A 20,815-nucleotide genomic window follows, 5' to 3' on the forward strand; every position below is an offset into this window, starting at 1 on the left:
AGGTATTAAGGGATATGGGACCAGCGTGGGACATGGAGTTTGGTTGTAGATCAGCCATGATCTCATTGAATGGCAGAACAGGCTCGAGGGGCTAAATGGTCTCCTCCTGTTCCTATGTTCTATTTTCCTATCCCTTAATTCTATCTACCCACCTTCTCATCATATTCCTCAACCCCACCCACCCACCTTCTCCCTATATCCCACAACCCCACTCACTACACACACTCAGAACAGGAATTGTTCTGGTTTCTAGACCTGTTATCATCTCGATCACCAATTTATTAAGATGTGTTCACGAAACAGGGAGCAGCAATAGGTTCTGGGATTGTCCTGCCCTGTGTGGCTCAGGTGGTAAAGGGATAACCCACTGTGGGACTGAGTCACTGGGAAACCCGACTCAAGAGTTTTTTGTGGTTAGAAATGAATTCTTGAATCATGTGATGGTGCTTATTTTAAGGCTATTTACTGTAACATTTCCTGTATTGTGCTTTTAAAGACTCAATGTCAGAAAGACAAATCGTTGTTGGAAATATCACTGGTTGCAAGAAATCGCTAACAAGAACCCAGGGATTTTGAAACCCACACAATATTTCAGTGCTGGCAGTATTTTAATCTGTGGACACAAATCCTACATCATCAAAAAGTGCATCTTATATAATCCGTTGCAGGGTGTTTCTCCTGGTTCAGACATAAATGTGGTTCTGTTGACATTTTAAAATCTCTACACAACAGCAACATATAAAAATAATTGGGTTTTCAAGTACTGAGTGCAAGTATCTTGGTGAGGGAGCCTGGCCACTGTCAGAGGACAGTAACTACTTCCCTCCCCTATTCCCTCCCTACTCTCCTCTCTCTGCCCCTCCACTCACCTCATATATCCCTTCCCTCCCCTTGCCAATTCCCCTCCCTGTCCTTCCCTCCCCACCTCACTTCCTACCATGCTCCCCTTCTTTCCTCTTTCCTTTCCTCTCCTCATCTCCCTACCTCCCTATCTCCTCCACTCTCCTCCCCTTCCTTCCCTCCCTCCCCACCTCCATCCTCTTCCCTTCACTCCCCTTCCCTTCCCTCATTTCCCCTCTCCCCTTCTTTCCTCTTTCCTTTTCTCTCCTCATCTCCCTACCTCCCTATCTCCTCCACTCTCCTCCCCTTCCTTCCCTCCCTCCCCACCTCCATCCTCTTCCCTTCACCGCTTCCCTTCCCTCATTTCCCCTCTCCCCTTCTTTCCTCTTTCCTTTCCTATCCTCATCTCCCTACCTCCCTATCTCCTCCACTCTCCTCCCCTTCCTTCCCTCCCTCCCCACCTCCATCCTCTTCCCTTCACTCCCCTTCCCTTCCCTCATTTCCCCTCCCTCTTCTCGGCTCCCCTCATCTCCCCTCCCCTCCCCACCTCCTTCCTCTCTCCTTCCCCTTCCCTTATCTCCCTTCCCCTCCTCTTCTCTTTGCTCCCCTCATCTCCTCCCTTCTCACCCCTTCTAGTCCCTATAATACATGTTGCTGACCCTATAAGACAAATGAGGTGCAAATTTCACCTCCACAGCACTAAGGCCTAGTGCCCTTTTGATGGGACACACTGTGCCACCAGCTGCTTCGAGTACTCTGTCACGGAAAGGACGCCTGTTAGTGTGCACAGCAAGGTTTTGAATTGGCGCTATCCTGACATCACACCAGCTGATGCGACAGAGGGACAGAGATACCATTTGGACCAGGGAATACATTCGTACATCACCCACCACAGATCAGGCGTTCTGCTGCAAGATGGGCCCTGAATCTGGGCTATTTAAAGGGCCATTCAACAAGTTGCAGGTGAGGTGGACTTACTTTAGCTTAGGTTGAGTTTGTGGAAGCACTGTGCTGGGTTTTTGAAGTTGCTTTTTAGCAGTTGATGTTTACAGTTAGGTAGGATGAGGAATACCTTTATAGGGGCTGTGGTTGCAGTGCCTACAATGTGACCAGGACATTGAGTGGAGGATGCACAGAGGGGAAGCTCTGTGAGGAAAGAGGAGGAAGAGAACTCTCCATAGATGCCCCAAGGGCTTTCAGAGAGCAGTTCTCCTACCTTCAGCTGACAGAGGAGCAATGCCTGAGGTGGCTCAGGTTCAACAAGGAGGTGGTCACTGAGCAGTGCTACCTCCTGCAACTTGATCTGGAGCCTCACGCCAGGGTGAGGATAGCTCTGCCAGTGGCCAAAAGGATCACCGTTGCCCACAACCTTTACGCCTCCCGGTACTGTTATCCAGTCTGTCACCCATCGCAGCATCTGGGAGGTGATGTAGGTCACATACACCAGACAACAGCTTAGTCATCTCCCCTCTGCCAGAAGGGACAAGCAGGATGAGAGGGCATGTGGCCTCTCTAGCATTGCACGATTCCTGATGGTGCACGGCACCTTCGAGTGCACCCATGTGACTCTGTGAGCCTCCCATGTCAACAGGGAGAGTTACAGAAGGCACAAGGGCTTCCATTTGATAAATGTGCAGTTGATGTGCCACCAGGCCAAGAGCTTCATCTCCCTGAATGCCTGCGATCCTGGCAGCAAGTGCGATACATTTATTTTGTGCCAGCCAGTCTTGCCCACTATCTTTGGCCCTCCTGGCAGAATCAAAGGCTGGCTGCTGGGGACAAGGGCTTATTCCCCCTATACAAGGCCTTCCAGTATCCCACCACACAAGTACAGTAGGCCTTCAACAAGAGCCATGGAGCTACTCGAATCATTGGGGAGCAGGCAGTCTGCGTCATGAAACAGTGGTTTTGCTGCCCTCTGCTTGGTCATAGCACTGCAGTACAGTCCAGAGAGGCTCGCCAAGGGTGTGGCAATCTGCTGTGTCCTCCACAACCTGGTTATTACGGGGGATCTGGAGACCACCTCAGGGGGAGGAGGAGGAACAGAAGAAGGCAGGGAGGAAGTATCCTGGAACCCGTGAAACCAAAAGGGCTGTCTTGAAAATGGATTTTGAGGTTCCGTTTCCACTGAGACAACTTCCCCAAATCCCTAATGCCTGCTTTGTGGGTGTCTTTGCCTGTCCTAGTGCTCCTACACAGTGACTGCAGCATGGCTGGTGGAAGGCTGCTGACACTCTCTGCGAGAGTTTGCAGATGTCCTTGCAGGATGCCCCAGAGCAGCTCAGGCCTTAGATGGCCTGGCTCTGGATTGCACCATCTCGGCATGGTCAGCAGCAGACAGGATTGAAAAGGGGGTATTTTTGAACCAAAGTGCAGAAGTGCCCTGACAGTTTGCAACTTGTTAAATCCAAGTTAAATACAAAACAGTGGCAGAGCTGGGAATAGCACTGATGATCAGATCCATTACAAACCGGCAGTTGGCAGAAAAACATTGCCAGGCTTTAAAATAATTCACTACAGCTTATGAGCGAAGTGTCTGATTTAACCCAGAAACATCAGGATCAGCAGGATATCCTGGCATGGGAGCAAGTGTTTGAGTTAATTTTACACCATTGTCAAAAAGAGAAGGAATACTCCAGCAAAATCTGCCTTCTGCATAGAATGCTTAATACAGTGTTGCTGGGTACTGGGTGTGTATACTAGGCCTGGTACTTGGTGTGTATACTGACTCTGCATACTGGGTGTGTATACTGCTGTGGGTACTAGGTGCCTATACCAGCTCTGGTACTGGGTGTGTATACTGGCTGTAGGTGCTGGGTGTGTATACTGGCTCTGGATACTGGGTGTGTATACTGGCTCTGGGTACTGGGTGTGCATACTGGATCTGGATACAGGGTGTGTATACTGGCTCTGGGTACTGGGTGTGTATACTGGCTCTGGATACTAAAGAACAAAGAACAGTACAGCACAGGAACAGGCCATTCGGCCCTCCAAGCCTGCGCCAATCTTGATGCCTGCCTAAACTAAAACCTTCTGCACTTCCAGGGTCCGTATCCCTCTATTCCCATCCTATTCATGTATTTGTCAAGATGCCTCTTAAATGTCACTATTGTACCTGCTTCCACCACCTCCCCCGGCAACAAGTTCCAGGGACTCACCACCCTCTGTGTAAAGAACTTGCCTCGCACATCCCCTCTAAACTTTGCACCTCTCACCTTAAACCTATGTCCCTTAGTAACTGACTCTTCCACCCTGGGAAAAAGTTTCTGAATTTCCACTCTGTCCATGCCGCTCATAACTTTGTAAACCTCTATCATGTCGCCCCTCCACCTCCGTCGTTCCAGTGAAAACAATCCGAGTTTATCCAACCTCTCCTCATAGCTAATGCCCTCCACACCAGGCAACGTCCTGGTAAACCTCTTCTGTACCCTCTCTAAAGCCCCCACGTCCTTCTGGTAGTGTGGCGACCAGAATTGCACGCAATATTCTAAGTGTGACCTAACTAAAGTTCTGTACAGCTGCAGCATGACTTGCCAATTTTTATACTCTATGCCCCAACCGATGAAGGCAAGCATGCCGTATGCCTTCTTGACTACCTTATCCACCTGCATTGCCACTTTCAGTGACCTGTGGACCTGTACGCCCAGATCTCTCTGCCTGTCAATACTCCTAAGGGTTCTGCCATTTACTGTATACTTCCCACCTGCATTAGACCTTCCAAAATGCATTACCTCACATTTGTCCGGATTAAACCAAGTCCTTCTCTTTGGTGAATACTGATGCAAAGTACTCATTTAGTACCTCGCCCATTTCCTCTGGCTCCACACATAGATTCCCTTCTCTGTCCTTGAGTGGGCCAACCCTTTCCCTGGTTACCCTCTGGCTCTTTATAAAAAGCTTTGGGATTTTCCTTAATCCTGTTTGCCAATGACTTCTCATAACCCCTTTTCGCCCTCCTGACTCCTTGCTTACGTTCCTTCCTACTGTCTTTATATTCCTCAAAGGATTCGTCTGTTCCTAGCCTTCCAGCCCTTACGAATGCTTCCTTTTTCTTTCTGACGAGGCTTACAATATCCCGCGTTATCCAAGGTTCCCGAAATTGCCAAACTTATCCTTCTTCCTCACAGGAACATGCTGGTCCTGGATTCTAATCAACTGACGTTTGAAAGACTCCCACATGTCAGATGTTGATTTACCCTCAAACAGCCGTTCCCAATCTAAATTCTTCAGTTCCTGCCTAATATTGTTATAATTAGCCTTCCCCCACTTTAGCACCTTCACCCGATACTGGGTGGGTATATACTGTTCTGGGTACTGGGTGTGTATACTGGCCCTGGGTACTGGGAGTGCATACAAGCTCTGGGTGCTTTGTGCATATACTGTCTATGGGGACTGGGTGTGTATACATGTTCTGGCTACTGTGTCTGTGTATTGGCTCTGGGTACTAGGTGTTACTACTGGCTCTGGGTACTTGGAAGCTAAGAAAATACATTTCAGACAAAAAACTACAATCCAGTAGCCATTGTAGAAAATAGCAGAAAGCAAGTGCAAATTGTTGGGGTATGATTATTCACCAATGTTCTCAGAGTCTGAACCATATGACCAGTGGAAGAATGAAGTGGATATGTGGACACAGGTTATGTCATTACCAAGGAGGGAACAAGGTATGGCCTTGGCATTGTCACTTCCAACAAGAAATAAAATCAAAAATAAAATCTTTTATGAGCTGGATGCCCATCAGTTGGATAGTGATGAAGGTTTGGATCTTCTATTAGAGTTCTTGGATGAAATTTACAAGAAAAATTATCGATTAAATGCCAATGAGGCATGGTCAGATTTTGATAGATTTTGGAAAACAGATGATCATTCCCTGGAGGAATATATCATGAACTTTAACAGATTGCATAAAAAAATTGATGATATTCAATTTGGGGATCCCTGGATCAGTAGTAGTATTTAAATTGCTGAATTGTGCTAAAGTGTCTCATAGGGACAGGCTACTGGGTCGAACTTGTCTTTGATTCTTGGAGAGGGACACCCTGTTGGATCAGATGTCTGCTGCCTTGAAAAGATTCCTGGGGTAACATTCATTTCACAACTATAGAGACCATCATAAACATTGGGTGTAAAACTCCCCAACTCCAGATTGAGGTATTTGGAATTCAAATGTTAAAAAAAGACACAATGGGCTGAATTTTACAGACCCTCGACGTCAGGGTCCGTGGTGCGGGAGACCTGCAGATGCCTCCAGGAGAAGGCTGCCACACGCCTCGATGCTGGGAGGGCCCAATATTGCTGATGGCGGTGAGGCCTTGTGGCAGCACCCCTGCCGCTCAGCGTTGGGACCCCAATTTACATATTCAAATAAATTAAAATGAACGCATTAATTATACTTAAGCCATCGCCTTCCGTCCCGCTGCAATCTTCCTGTCGCGCGCCTTCGGATCCCTTTCCAGGGAAACGATGTGGAACACTGATGTGGAGAGGGGAGGAGGTAGATTTCTCAGTGCGGGTGTGGGGAATCGGGGTCAAACTTACATCATTGGTATAGGGAATGGTGGGAAGAGTTTGAGGTAAAGTTTATACACTTTGGGGGGGGTGGGTGAAGGTCAAGTGGACAAAGTAAGTGGGTGGGGAGAGGGCAAGTAATTAATTTTATGGTTAATGGGGCGGCTGTGAGAGTGGCAAAATAAATGTATTCTTTTTTATTCACTGTAGCTTTAAATATATAAATTTAACAGTAGGGCTCAAAGCCCTTTAAAAATAGTGCCAGCACCTGTGAACAGGCAGCTAATGCCATTGCTGGGGACGGACAGCCTGCCTCCTCCACGTGATCGGGAGGAGGGGGAGGGGTGGCCTGTCCTGGCTATTTAAATGAGCCGCCATGTTTAGATTTGCAGCAGGCATGTAAAATTCAGCTCAATGAGTTAGAAAATGAATTTTCGACCTCACAGTTTAAACCAGACTTAGAATCTTGGGTGTAGGAATTTGTAGGAGGCTTCTAAATGCAGGGCCTCAATCATTAAACCTTCATCAATTCAGCCCCAAATTAAATAGTTCAGGGTACATTCACCCTTCAGTAGGGGCTGCTTTCTAAAATTAGGACTGTGGGACCTTGTTGGGATATTGCTGAGAAAGTGCCTTTACATTTTTTTTATTTCCAAAATATACTTTATTCATAAAAATCTGTAAAGATTACATTGCCAAACAGTTTCCAAACAGCACCAAAAAATACAAACATTGCAAGGGAGATCAGTTTCCTTCAATACTGTCATGAGTTTCTTCCCAACCCTTCTGTTTCACAATTGTCATGTCAATTACAGTTTTACATTTACAGCAATTCAGAATATTAACGATACAGTTCGAGGGGTTTCCCATTGATCCAGCCCCTCAGTCCAGCTTGGTGGGGGAACCTTACACCGTGGTCTTTCCCCATTGAGCCTTTGCTGCGGCTGCCCCAAGCTTTAGTGCGTCCCTCAGCACGTAGTCCTGAACCTTGGAATGTGCCAGTCTGCAACATTCGGTGGTAGACAACTCTTTGCGCTGGAAGACCAGCAAGTTTCGGGCAGACCAAAGGGCGTCTTTCACCGAATTGATAGTCCTCCAGCAGCAGTTGATGTTTGTCTCGGTGTGCGTCCCTGGGAACAGCCCGTAGAGCACAGACTCCTGTGTTACAGAGCTGCTTGGGATGAACCTTGACAAAAACCACTGCATCTCTTTCCACACCTGCTTTGCAAAGGCACATTCCAGGAGGAGGTGGGCGACCGTCTCTTCCCCACCACAGCCAATGCGGGGGCATTGTGCGGAGGGGGCGAGACTTCGGGTGTGCATGAAGGATCTGACGGGGAGGGCCCTTCTCACCACCAGCCAAGCTACGTCTTGGTGCTTGTTTGAAAGTTCTGGTGATGAGGCATTCCGCCAAATGACTTTGGCGGTCTACTCGGGGAACCATCCGACAGGACCCACCGTCTCCTTTTCCCGTAGGGCCTTGAGGACATTCCGTGCAGACCACTGCCTGATGGACCGGTGGTCAAAAGTGTTTTCCCACAGAAACTGCTCCACGAAGGATAGATGGTACGGCACCGCCCAACTGCATGGAGCGTTCCGCGGCAATGTGACCAGGCCCATCCTTCGCAACACCGGGACAGATAGAACCTCAGCACGTAGTGACACTTGGAGTTTGCGTACTGGGGATCTACACACAGCTTGATGTCGCCGCACACGAAGGTGGTCATCAGGATGAGGGCCACGTTGGGTACATTTTTCCCGCCCTTGTCCAGAGATTTGAACATCGTGTCCCTCCGGACCCGGTCCATTTTAGATCCCCAGACGAAGCGGAAAATGGCTCGGGTGACTGGCACGGCGCAGGAGTGGGGTATGGGCCAGACCTGCGCCACTTAGAGCAATAACGTGAGCGCCTCGCACCTGATGACCAGGTTCTTACCCACAATGGAGAGAGATCGCTGCCCCCACATGCCCAACTTTTGTCATACCTTGGCTACTCGCTCCTCCCATGTTTTGGTGCACGCCCCGGCCCTTCCGAACCATATCCCCAGCACCTTCAGGTAATCTGACCTGACGGTGAAGGGGACAAAGGATCGGTCAGCCCAGTTGCCAAAGAACATGGCCTCGCTCTTGCCGTGGTTAACTTTGGCTCCCGAGGCCAGTTCGAACTGGTCGCAGATGCTCATCAGTCTGCGCACGGACAGCGGATCCGAGCAGAAAACGGCGACGTCATCCATGTACAGGGAGGTTTTGACCTGAGTGCGTCCGCTGCCTGGGATTGTCACCCCTCTTATGCTCGCATCCTTCCTAATAGACTCAGCAAAGGGTTCAATACAGCAAACAAACAAGACAGGGGAGAGAGGACAGCCCTGTCTGACTCCAGATTTGATCGGGAAACTTTCCGATTCCCACCCGTTGATTGAGACTGCGCTACTGATGTTTGTGTAGAGCAGTTGGACCCAATTGCAGATTCCCTCCCCAAACCCCATTTTGGAGAGCACATCCATCATGTAGGTGTGCGATATCCTGTCAAAAGCCTTCTCCTGGTCCAGGCTGATGAGGCAGGTGTCCACCCTCCTGTCCCGTACGTAGGCGATCGTATCCCTGAGTAGCGCGAGACTATCAGAGATCTTCCTGCCGGGTACAGTACAGGTCTGATCGGGGTGAATCACCAGCTCCAGAGCAGACTTGATTCGACTGGCTATGACTTTGGACAGAATCTTGTAATCAACATTAAGCAGTGAGATGGGCCGCCAATTTCTGATTTCTGCCCTCTCCCCCTTCTGCTTGTAAATGAGGGTGATGATGCCTTTTCTCATGGATTCTGACATGCTGCCGGCCAGGAGCATACTCTCGTATACTTCCAGCAGGTCCGGGCCGACCCAGTCCCACAGGGCCGAGTACAACTCGACCGGTAAGCCGTCGCTCCCGGGAGTTTTACTCGTCTCGAAAGACTCGACGGCCTTTGTCAGCTCGTCCAGAGTTAGCGGCTTGTCCAGTCTCTCCCTCCTGCTGTCATCTAAGACCTCTGTGATAGATGACAGGAAGGACTGGGAGGCTCTGCTGTCTGTGGGCTTCGCGTCATACAACCCAGCATAAAAGGATTTGCTGATCCTTAGTATGTCAGACTGCGAAGACGTTACTGAGCCATCTTCTTCCTTCAGCCTGCTGATAACAGAGCTCTCTCTGTGTACCTTTTGGAAGAAGTAATGCGAGCACGTCTCATCCTGCTCGATGGAGCGGACTCTGGACCGGAAGATGATCTTGGAGGCCTCCTTGGCAAAGAGCGAGGCCTGCTGGCTCTTCACCTCTTGGAGGTCCTCCTTGACCTTGATCCCCAGTGACTGCAACCGGAGTAGATTTTGCATAATTTTCTGGAGTCGGGACAGTTCCCTCTGTCTCTCTCTCGCCTTCTGAACACCTTTGTGGATGAAGAACCTCTTGATGTTCTCCTTAATCGCTTCCCACCAGTGAACTGGAGACTCAAAGAGGGGTTTCACAGTCCTCCAACTTTTGTAATCCCTTTTGAGTTCCTCAACGTTCTCTGGGGTCAGCAGTGTCGCATTGAGCTTCCACGTCCCTCTGCCAACCCGCTGGTCGTCCTGTAAGTGACAGTCGGCCAGTAAGAGGCAGTGTTCGGAGAAGAACACCGGCTTGACGAAGTGCCTTTACTCCCCACCTAGCCCACCTGTACCTAAGCTGGGACTCAGGTTTGCTTACTGATAGCACTGGGCAGCACCACTCATTCCATTCACAACATGGACAAGCTTACTTTCATCACACAATAACTCAATACCCACCCATCCTCCCCCTCGAAACAAACACAAGGGGACTGAGAATTAATAGCTACAGAGCTGTATTGGAGCATCCAGAACACTCTAGGCCTGACTGGAAATCACTTTATTCAAATAATCTGTTCATTTAAATTAAAATGATGCCAAAAACACTGCTCTTTTATTAAAATTGCTGACCTCAATGAAAGATAATTTGAATTCACAGTAGTTTATGGGGTAGAATTTCTACAGACCTACTGTTGGGCACAGATCAGCAGAATCTTGTACTAATTAATGAAGAATATACAAATTTACCTGAGGAATGGTGTACTTGCCTTTGAAGGGAAGCAAGAAAAGTTCACCAGATTGATGTCTGGGATGAGAGATTGAGTTGAATGGGCTTCTATTCTGTGGAATATAAGAGAATGATAGGTGATCGCATTGATGCATATAAGATTCTGAGGGGCTGTTTCCCCTGACTGGAGAGTCTAGAACATGAGGTCATAGTCTCAGTATATGGGGACGGCCAGTTAGCACTGAGATGAGGAGAAATTTCTACACTCAGAGGCTTGTAAATCTTTGGAATTCTCTATCCCAGAGGGTTGTGGATGTTCAGTCATTGAGCATATTCATGGCTGAGAATGAAAGATTTTTCAACCCAAAGGGAATCAAGGGATATGGGGATAGTGTGGGAAGGTAGAATGAGGTCGAAGTTCAGCCATGATCTTATTCAATGGTGGAGCAGTCTCAAGGGGCAGTATGGCCTACTCCCGCTCCTATTTCTTATGTACTTGACTGCATCAACTATTGTTTTCTAATGATACAAGGGCTTGATTCTAACTTTTAAAACGTAGTTCACAGTCAGAAAGGAGGAAGCATTCCATCATGGACTTGTGCCTCAGGAAACCATTGTTAGTTCCGGGAATGAGGCACTTCATGTGTGGAGCACCCTGTCCACTTCTCACAATCCCACGACAGAATAATGTTCCCTCTACAACAACAACTTGTTCTTAAATAATGCCTTTAAAAGAGGAAAATTGCAGCCCACTGGATATAAGAGCAGTCAGTGAAGGAGTCCCCTGGATAGTGGAACAATGTTACACAACCTGGCCGAATATAGGAGCAGTCATTGTTACAGATCCCAGGATATATCAGTTTGGATAGTGTTACAGACCACTGGATATTGGAGTCTGATACATGTCTTTGGCAGCTGTGGGCTTTGCAGCCTGGCAGTGTTCGGAGAATTGAGAGATGTCTGATTGGGTTGTTTGTTGTTTCTGCTCAGTGCGGTTTAGATCTGCTGTGCTCTGGGCAGCGGGTGTGATTTCGACTCTGGTGCTTGGTACTCGCTATTATTGTATCCGACATTGAGCACTTACGGACTGTGACTGAATCACCAAGTTTATTGAGCAATGATAATGAGTTGATTACTATTGGGTATAAATCACACTAATATTGCATTAGTCACTGATTGATTAACATACTGGCACTGAATTGAAAAGTGCATCTAATAGAAGACTATGTCTGTGTTGACATAAACAAGAAATCTAGCTCTTGCAAACAAATTCCTGAAATATAGAGGTGAAACGATCAGCCGAAACAAAATGATTAAACTGTTGGAGTCTCAGTAAATGCTTTACAAAGACTGAGGACAAAGTTAAATCAATTCTGCGGCAACAGAATGTGTACTATTTAAATGAGCGGGATTCACAGGGACAGAGAGCACGTTACCACAAGTGCAATTAACTGAAACAACACTTGAAAATCAGAGTAGGCGAAGCATCACGAAGCACCAACACTCGGCTAGGGTGCACCCACACCACTGTCACACTGCAACTATATTCATTTACACTACAGGCACACTGCACCCACACCACAGTCACACTACAGTAACACTGCAACGATACTCAGTTACACTACAGGCACACAGTACCCTCACCACTGTCTCACTGAAACTATATACAGGTACACTACAGGCACAGTGCACCCACACCACAGTCACACTACAGTAACACTGCATTCTAAATTCAGTCACACTCCAGGGACACAGCACCCACACCACAGTCACACTGCAACTATACTCAGTTACACTAAAGGCACACAGTACCCACACCACAGTCACACTACAGTCACACTGCAACTATACTCAGTTACACTACAGGCACACAGTAACCATACCACAGTTACACTACAGTCACACTGCAGCTACATTCAGTCACACTACATGCACATTGCAGCCACACTACTGTCACACTGCAATTACACTCATTCACACCAGACATACCGCACCCACACCACAGTCACACTATAGTCACACTGCAGCTGCACCCTCAGTCACACTACAGTCACTGCAGCCACACCACAGACATACCACATTCATATGAGTGCCTCACTCTGCCACACTACAGCCACGTTTTGCTCTGCCGCTGCCTGTATTGCTGAGAAGTGGTTTGTGCAGATACAGCACAGTAAATGTACTCTCTACTTTGCCCAACACCCAATTACAAAGCCTGACTCCTCCTGCTTCAGTGCAGCATTGTTTCCCTGCGCCTCTCTGTCACATCGCCCATTAAACTCCAATAATGCTGCCTTCTCAGTGCGAAAGCTGTTGAAATGTACAATACAGGCTATCCAGGCTGAAAAACTGCTGACTGTTTGGGAGGCTGCATCTCCCACAATACTCTTTAAAGCATTAGTTTATAATATTATAGTTGTGTGATGTACAGTTAGGGCCACATTTCAGGCTGTGACCATGCCTATAAGGGATAAGACCAAATCCCACAATCTCCAGGAACGTCTAATTAATAGGAGAGACTTTCATCAGATGACGGGAAGATGGGGAGAGGGGAGGTGAAGTTTTGGTGGGGGAGGGGAGGGGAGGTGGGGCTGGTGTGGGGGAAAGGAGGGGAGGTGGGAAGGGGAGGTAGGGTAGGGTGGGGAGGGGTGTTAGTTGGGGTGGAGAGGAGGAGAGGTGATGTGGGGTGAGGTGAGAGTGAGGGTAGGGGAGGAGAAGTGGGGGGTGGTGAGGTGAATGGGAGGTGATGGAGAGGGGAAGTGAGTTGGGGTGAGATGAGGTGAGCTGAGGAGAGTGGAGTGGAGGGGAGGTGCCGGGAGAGGATGTGGAGTGAAGTGGGGGGAGGTGAGGCGAGGTAAGGTGAGGTGAGGTGAGGGGAGAGGAGGGGAGGTGCAGGGAGGGAAGGTGCAGTGAGGTGAGGGAAAAGGGTGGAGGGGGAGGGCTGGTGAGGAGGTGAGCTGAGGTGGGAAGGTGAGGGGAGGGGAGGGGAGGGGAGGGAAGCGGAGGTGAGGGGAGGGGGAGGGGAGGTGGGGGTGGTGAGGTCAAGAGGTGAGTGGGAGGGGAGGGGAGGGGAGGTATGGTGAGGAGGTGAGGTGGGGAGGTGAGGTGAGGCAAGGTAAGGTGAGAGAGATGAGGGGAGAGGAGGTTGGGGTGGGTGAGGGGAAGGGAGGAGTGGGCAGATGATGGGAGGTGAGGGAAGGAGAGGGTAGGTGGGGAAAGGTAGGAGGAGGAGGGGAGGGGAGGAGAGGGAAGGGAAGGGGATGTGGGGGAGTGGGAGGGGAGGGGAGGGGAAAGAAGGGGAGGTGCAGTCAGTGTCCACCTTCCACCTTCCTTTCAGTTTGGATGTGTATTGTTTGCTGACTTAAAGTCCCACGGGAAGGGAGGGGAGAATTGGACCCTGAACTCTCCATTCCCAACCTAAGCAGTTTCACTTGACAGTTCTTGTGGCTGGAGGGCAAGAGATGGAGCAGACACCAGCAGTGATTAAACCTGCTCAGGCCACCTCAATTGATGATGGACTACACTGTTCAAAATTCTCTTCATCCTGCTGATTGACCGCTGCATCACATCCCTCACATTGACACAATTTGATTCATTCACTCTCATACTCAGGTAAAGTGTGGACACTCGGCCAGGACTCAGTAACAATCTGTAACTGGCCATCCAGGGGAGCGTTAGATTAGATGAAGGGACAAGGTCCAGGGTTAGGAGACAAGGCTCATAGTGAGAGGCTGATGCCTACAGTGAAGGGACGGTGAGGTGACAAGACCCACAATGAGGGACAGGACCATGGCTGACAAAGTAACCGGTGGACAAGGTCACTGAGTCTGCTGCATATCAGGTGACAGCAAAGCACGGTTTTTCAAAGTTGATAGATTGGAGGGGGAAATCATGAGGAGTTGTATAGTTATAGAAAGGTGGAGTTAGAGAGGAAGCAGCTGTGTCACAAGTCTTGATTTCAACACTTTGAGAAGAATATGGTGAAAAGAGAGCAAAACGCAGCCGTGTTTATGCGATTAAAGTGTTGGATTTCCACCAATTGAGATATCTGACTTCTGTCATCACTCCTGCTCCTACTTCTTACATTCTTATGTATTCTGCAGCACAACATCAAAGGAAGCAGAGACTGTTTGAAGCAATTCCATAAGTTCAGTATAATGCATTAACAATGCTTTATTTCAAACCAGCTGCTTTACATTAAATACTGTCCTACCTTTATTTCGGTTACTGCCAGTACAGAAATGTTAATTTCTCTTCTATCTCAGCCTCACCTCCAGTTCTTACCCATGCTGCTGCCACCCAAACCCCCCAAACCCAAACCCGGACCACACGACTGCCTTGCCTTGCCTCACTGCTCATTGATACACCTTTTAATTTTGGTGATGTTGGTTGAGGGATAAATATTAGTCCCAGGACACTATCCCGACATTACACCTGTGATTATGATTCAGAAATACTGTAAAGCGCTTTGGGATATCCCGAAGTTGTGGCAGGAGCTATATAACTGCAAGTTCGTCCTTTCTTTCTTCCTTTGCACCAGATCTTCACCTTCCCCTTCAAAACTGGTGCCATCATCACACTCCTGAAGAAAATCATCATCAAGGCATCTGACCTCTGACCTCCAACCCATTCTGAACACGGTCCTTCAATGAGTCACAATCACCCAGCTCCAAAAGCAAACCTCCTCAGTACCACCATTACTATCTATTCCTCCATCTGCTTTCACTATTCATATACTGACCCTCGGCAACATCCATAGGCCGCAACCCAGCTGCTGTACACTGCGGCTGGCATGGCTACATGTCTGACGTCAAGTCATGCTAGATCCATAACTTTCTCCAATTGAACAACCAAAAGTCCTGGCCTCCCCCCTCCCACCTGAACCCCACTTTCCCTCCGACCTACCCTGGCTGCACCTCCTTGCCCCGGCATCACCCGCTCCCACTCCCCTTAATCGCAACCCCTCCCATTTCCCCTCATCCTCTCCCACTCTTTCCACCACACACCCTCTCACTCTCCTGGCTGGGTGGGCCGGTGTAATGCAGTGCAGCCAAAGGGTGGGTAGGTAAGAGCTGTGCAGTGCCCCCACAGTGGCTGGTGTTGTGGGATGACCTAAAGAGGATCACCTTAAGAAGCTGTAAGTGAAGGTCACTAGAGGAAGTGATGTTGTGTCACACATGACCAGGGAGTTGTGGGTGTAGCCGAAGCCAAAGACATGTGTTTGTATGTTTCCTGTAGTAGCTATATATGGATATATGTTCCAGTTAAATTATAATAAAAATACACGTTTTCTTTGGATTTTACTTATAGAACTGTGAATCTTACAACAGTTCACATACCCAAAGGAACAAGTACTATTACAGCTGCTTGGATAGTGCAGTGCCCCCAGCGGTTGGGTGGTTAAGTGTAGAATGGTGCCCCAAGAGGCTGGGTGAGTAGCACAGTGCCCCCAGTGGCACAGTGGGTGGGTGTAGAACAGCACTCCCAGTGGCTGAGGGTAGTATAGCACCCCAGTAGCTGGGTGGGTGGGTGTAGCACAGCGCCCACCCCCCCCCCCCCACAGCGGCACAGTGGGTGGGTGTAGAATAGCGCCCCCAATGGCTCAGTGTAGCACAGCGCCCCCAGTGGCTGAGGGGGTGAGTAGAGCACAGTGCCCTCAGTGTAGCACAGAGCCCCCAGTGGCTGTGTGGGTGAGTGTAGCACAGAGCCCCCAGTGGCTGTGTGGGTGAGTGTAGCACAGCGCCCCCAGTGGCTGTGTGGGTGAGTGTAGCACAGCGCCCTCAATGGCTGTGTGGGTGAGTATAGCACAATGCCCCCAGTGTAGCACAGTGCCCCCAGTGGCTGTGTGGGTGAGTGTAGCACAGAGCCCCCAGTGGCTGTGTGGGTGAGTATAGCACAGCGCCCCCAGTGGCTGTGTGGCTGAGTGTAGCACAGCGCCCCCAGCGCCCCCGGTGGCTGAGTGCAGCACAGCGCCCCCGGTGGCTGAGTGCAGCACAGCGCCCCCGGTGGCTGAGTGCAGCACAGCGCCCCCAGTGGCTGTGTGGGTGAGTATAGCACAGCGCCCCCAGCGTAGCACAGCGCCCCCAGTGGCTGTGTGGGTGAGTATAGCACAGCGCCCCCAGCGTAGCACAGCGCCTCCAGTGGCTGTGTGGGTGAGTATAACACAGCGCTCCCAGTGGCTGTGTGGGTGAATATAGCGCAGCGCCCCCAGTGGCTGTGTGGGTGAGTAGAGCACAGCGCCCCCAGCGTAGCACAGCGTCCCCAGTGGCTGTGTGGGTGAGTATAGCACAGCGTCCCCAGTGGCTGTGTGGGTGAGTATAGCACAGCGCCCCCAGTGGCTGTGTGGGTGAGTATAGCACAGCGCCCCCAGTGGCTGTGTGGGTGAGTATAGCACAGCACCCCCAGTGGCTGTGTGGGTGAGTATAGCACAGCGCCCCCAGTGGCTGTGTGGGTGACTGTAGCACAGTGCCCCCAGTGGCTGTGTGGGTGAGTATAGCACAGTGCCCTCAGTGGCTGTGTGGGTGAGTATAGCACAGCGCCCCCAGTGGCTGAGAGAGTGTGTAGCACAGTGCCCCCAGTGGCTGTGTGGGTGAGCATTGCACAGTGCCCTCAGTGGCTGTGTGGGTGAGTATAGCACAGCGTCCCCAGTGGCTATGTGGGTGAGTGTAGCACAGTGCCCTCAGTGGCTGTGTGAGTGAGTTTTGCACAGCGCCCCCAGTGGAGCACAGCGCCCCCAGTGGCTGTGTGGGTGAGTAGAGCACAGTTCCCCCTGTGGCTGTGTGGGTGAGTAGAGCACAGCGCCCCCAGCATAGCACAGCGTCCCCAGTGGCTGTGTGGGTGAGTATAACACAGCGCCCCCAGTGGCTGTGTGGGTGAGTATAGCACAGCGCCCCCTGTGTAGCACAGCGCCCCCAGTGGCTGTGTGGGTGAGTATAGCACAGAGCACCCAGTGGCTGTGTGGGTGAGTGTAGCACAGTGCCCTCAGTGGCTGTGTAGGTGAGTATAGCACAGCGCCCCCAGTGTAGCACAGCGCCCCCAGTGACTGTGTGGGTGAGTGTAGCACAGTGCCCTCAGTGGCTGTGTGGGTGAGTATCGCACAGCGCCCCCAGTGTAGCACTGTGCCCCCAGTGGCTGTTTGGGTGCTGTAGCACTGTGCCCCCAGTGGCTGTGTGGGTGAGTGTAGCACAGTGCCCTCAGCGGCTGAGTGTCGCACAGTGCCCCCAGTGGCTGAGTATAGCACAGCGGCCCCAGTGGCTGTATGGGTGAGTATAGCACAGCACCCCCAGCGTAGCACAGTGCCTACAGTGGCTGTGTGGGTGAGTATAGCACAGTGCCCCCAGTGTAGCACAGCACCCCCAGTGGCTGTGTGGGTGAGTATAGCACAGAGCACCCAGTGGCTGTGTGGGTGAGTATAGCACAGAGCACCCAGTGGCTGTGTGGCTGAGTGTAGCACAGTGCCCTCAGTGGCTGAGTGTAGCACAGTGTCCCCAGTGGCTGTGTGGGTGAGTGTAGCACAGTGCCCTCAGTGGCTGTGTGGGTGAGTATAGCACAGCGCCCCCAGTGTAGCACAGTGCCCCCAGTGGCTGTGTGGGTGATGTAGCACAGTGCCCCCTGTGGCTGTGTGGGTGAGTGTAGCACAGCGCCCCCAGAGGCTGTGTGGGTGAGTGTAGCACAGTGCCCCCCGTGGCTGAGTGTCGCACAGCGCCCCCAGTGCCCCCAGTGGCTGAGTGCAGCACAGTGCCCCCAGTGGCTGAGTGCAGCACAGTGCCCCCAGTGGCTGAGTGCAGCACAGTGCCCCCAGTGGCTGAGTGCAGCACAGTGCCCCCAGTGGCTGAGTGCAGCACAGTGCCCCCAGTGGCTGAGTGCAGCACAGTGCCCCCAGTGGCTGAGTGCAGCACAGTGCCCCCAGTGGCTGAGTGCAGCACAGTGCCCCCAGTGGCTGAGTGCAGCACAGTGCCCCCAGTGGCTGAGTGCAGCACAGTGCCCCCAGTGGCTGAGTATAGCACAGCGGCCCCAGTGGCTGTATGGGTGAGTATAGCACAGCGCCCCCAGCGTAGCACAGTGCCTCCAGTGGCTGTGTGGGTGAGTATAGCACAACGACCCCAGTGTAGCACAGCATCCCCAGTGGCTGTGTGGGTGAGTATAACACAGTGCTCCCAGTGGCTGTGTGGGTGAGTATAGCACAGTGCCCCCAGTGGCTGTGTGGGTGAGTATAGCACAGCGCGCCCAGTGTCTGTGTGGGTGAGTATAGCACAGCGCGCCCAGTGGCTGTGTGGGTGAGTATAGCACAGCACCCCCAGAGGCTGTGTGGCTGAGTGTAGCACAGTGCCCTCAGTGGCTGAGTGTCGCACAGCGCCCTCAGTGGCTGAGTGTCGCACAGCGCCCTCAGTGGCTGAGTGTCGCACAGCGCCCTCAGTGGCTGAGTGTCGCACAGCGCCCTCAGTGGCTGAGTGTCGCACAGCGCCCTCAGTGGCTGAGTGTCGCACAGCGCCCTCAGTGGCTGAGTGTCGCACAGCGCCCTCAGTGGCTGAGTGTCGCACAGCGCCCTCAGTGGCTGAGTGCAGCACAGCGCCCCCAGTGGCTGAGTGCAGCACAGCGCCCCCAGTGGCTGAGTGCAGCACAGCGCCCCCAGTGGCTGAGTGCAGCACAGTGCCCCCAGTGGCTGAGTGCAGCACAGTGCCCCCAGTGGCTGAGTGCAGCACAGTGCCCCCAGTGGCTGAGTGCAGCACAGTGCCCCCAGTGGCTGAGTGCAGCACAGTGCCCCCAGTGGCTGAGTGCAGCACAGTGCCCCCAGTGGCTGAGTGCAGCACAGTGCCCCCAGTGGCTGAGTGCAGCACAGTGCCCCCAGTGGCTGAGTGCAGCACAGTGCCCCCAGTGGCTGAGTATAGCACAGCGGCCCCAGTGGCTGTATGGGTGAGTATAGCACAGCGCCCCCAGCGTAGCACAGTGCCTCCAGTGGCTGTGTGGGTGAGTATAGCACAACGCCCCCAGTGTAGCACAGCATCCCCAGTGGCTGTGTGGGTGAGTATAACACAGTGCTCCCAGTGGCTGTGTGGGTGAGTATAGCACAGTGCCCCCAGTGGCTGTGTGGGTGAGTATAGCACAGCGCGCCCAGTGTCTGTGTGGGTGAGTATAGCACAGCGCGCCCAGTGGCTGTGTGGGTGAGTATAGCACAGCGCGCCCAGTGGCTGTGTGGGTGAGTATAGCACAGCACCCCCAGAGGCTGTGTGGCTGAGTGTAGCACAGCGCCCTCAGTGGCTGAGTGTCGCACAGCGCCCTCAGTGGCTGAGTGTCGCACAGCGCCCTCAGTGGCTGAGTGTCGCACAGCGCCCTCAGTGGCTGAGTGTCGCACAGCGCCCTCAGTGGCTGAGTGTCGCACAGCGCCCTCAGTGGCTGAGTGTCGCACAGCGCCCTCAGTGGCTGAGTGTCGCACAGCGCCCTCAGTGGCTGAGTGTCGCACAGCGCCCTCAGTGGCTGAGTGTCGCACAGCGCCCTCAGTGGCTGAGTGTCGCACAGCGCCCTCAGTGGCTGAGTGTCGCACAGCGCCCTCAGTGGCTGAGTGTCGCACAGCGCCCTCAGTGGCTGAGTGTCGCACAGCGCCCTCAGTGGCTGAGTGTCGCACAGCGCCCTCAGTGGCTGAGTGTCGCACAGCGCCCTCAGTGGCTGAGTGTCGCACAGCGCCCTCAGTGGCTGAGTGTCGCACAGCGCCCTCAGTGGCTGAGTGTCGCACAGCGCCCTCAGTGGCTGAGTGTCGCACAGCGCCCTCAGTGGCTGAGTGTCGCACAGCGCCCTCAGTGGCTGAGTGTCGCACAGCGCCCTCAGTGGCTGAGTGTCGCACAGCGCCCTCAGTGGCTGAGTGTCGCACAGCGCCCTCAGTGGCTGAGTGTCGCACAGCGCCCTCAGTGGCTGAGTGTCGCACAGCGCCCTCAGTGGCTGAGTGTCGCACAGCGCCCTCAGTGGCTGAGTGTCGCACAGCGCCCTCAGTGGCTGAGTGTCGCACAGCGCCCTCAGTGGCTGAGTGTCGCACAGCGCCCTCAGTGGCTGAGTGTCGCACAGCGCCCTCAGTGGCTGAGTGTCGCACAGCGCCCTCAGTGGCTGTGTGGGTGAGGATAGCACAGCGCCCCCAGCGTAGCACAGCGCTCCCAGTGGCTGTGTGGGTGAGTATAGCACAGCGCCCCCAGTGGCTGTGTGGGTGAATTTTGCAAAGCGCCCCCAGTGTAGCACAGCCCCCCCAGTGGCTGTGTGGGTGAGTATAGCACAGCGCCCCCAGCATAGCACAGCGCCGCCAGTGGCTGTGTGGGTGAGTATAGCACAGCGCCCCCAGTGTAGCACAGTGCCCCCAGTGGCTGTGTGGGTGATGTAGCACAGTGCCCCCTGTGGCTGTGTGGGTGAGTGTAGCACA

At 52.3% G+C, this 20,815-nt stretch overlaps 1 protein-coding gene across 1 annotated transcript; it reads left to right on the forward strand.

The window, feature by feature from the left end:
• The first annotated feature begins 6,113 nt into the window (after window positions 1-6,113).
• Window positions 6,114-20,609, forward strand: LOC137366797 (calphotin-like). Its single transcript, XM_068028435.1, has 8 exons — window positions 6,114-6,144; window positions 11,404-11,460; window positions 14,388-14,505; window positions 16,343-16,565; window positions 17,562-17,675; window positions 18,049-18,549; window positions 18,700-19,380; window positions 19,620-20,609. The coding sequence occupies exons 1-8, from the start codon at window positions 6,114-6,116 to the stop codon at window positions 20,607-20,609; spliced, it is 2,715 nt and encodes a 904-aa protein (XP_067884536.1).
• The last annotated feature ends 206 nt before the right edge of the window (window positions 20,610-20,815 follow it).

This window comes from Heterodontus francisci, chromosome 3 (genome assembly GCF_036365525.1).
Source record: "Heterodontus francisci isolate sHetFra1 chromosome 3, sHetFra1.hap1, whole genome shotgun sequence".
NCBI classification, from domain to species: Eukaryota; Metazoa; Chordata; class Chondrichthyes; order Heterodontiformes; family Heterodontidae; genus Heterodontus; species Heterodontus francisci.

Excerpts from the sequence above, each read along its gene's own strand:
- LOC137366797 (XM_068028435.1), top strand. The coding sequence starts at position 6,114 with ATGCTGGGAGGGCCCAATATTGCTGATGGCG. Across the intron at positions 11,461-14,387 it reads GATTTCGACTCTGGTGCTTG|AATATGGTGAAAAGAGAGCA; the intron begins GTACTCGCTATT and ends CACTTTGAGAAG. Across the intron at positions 18,550-18,699 it reads CATCCCCAGTGGCTGTGTGG|CACAGCACCCCCAGAGGCTG; the intron begins GTGAGTATAACA and ends GGGTGAGTATAG.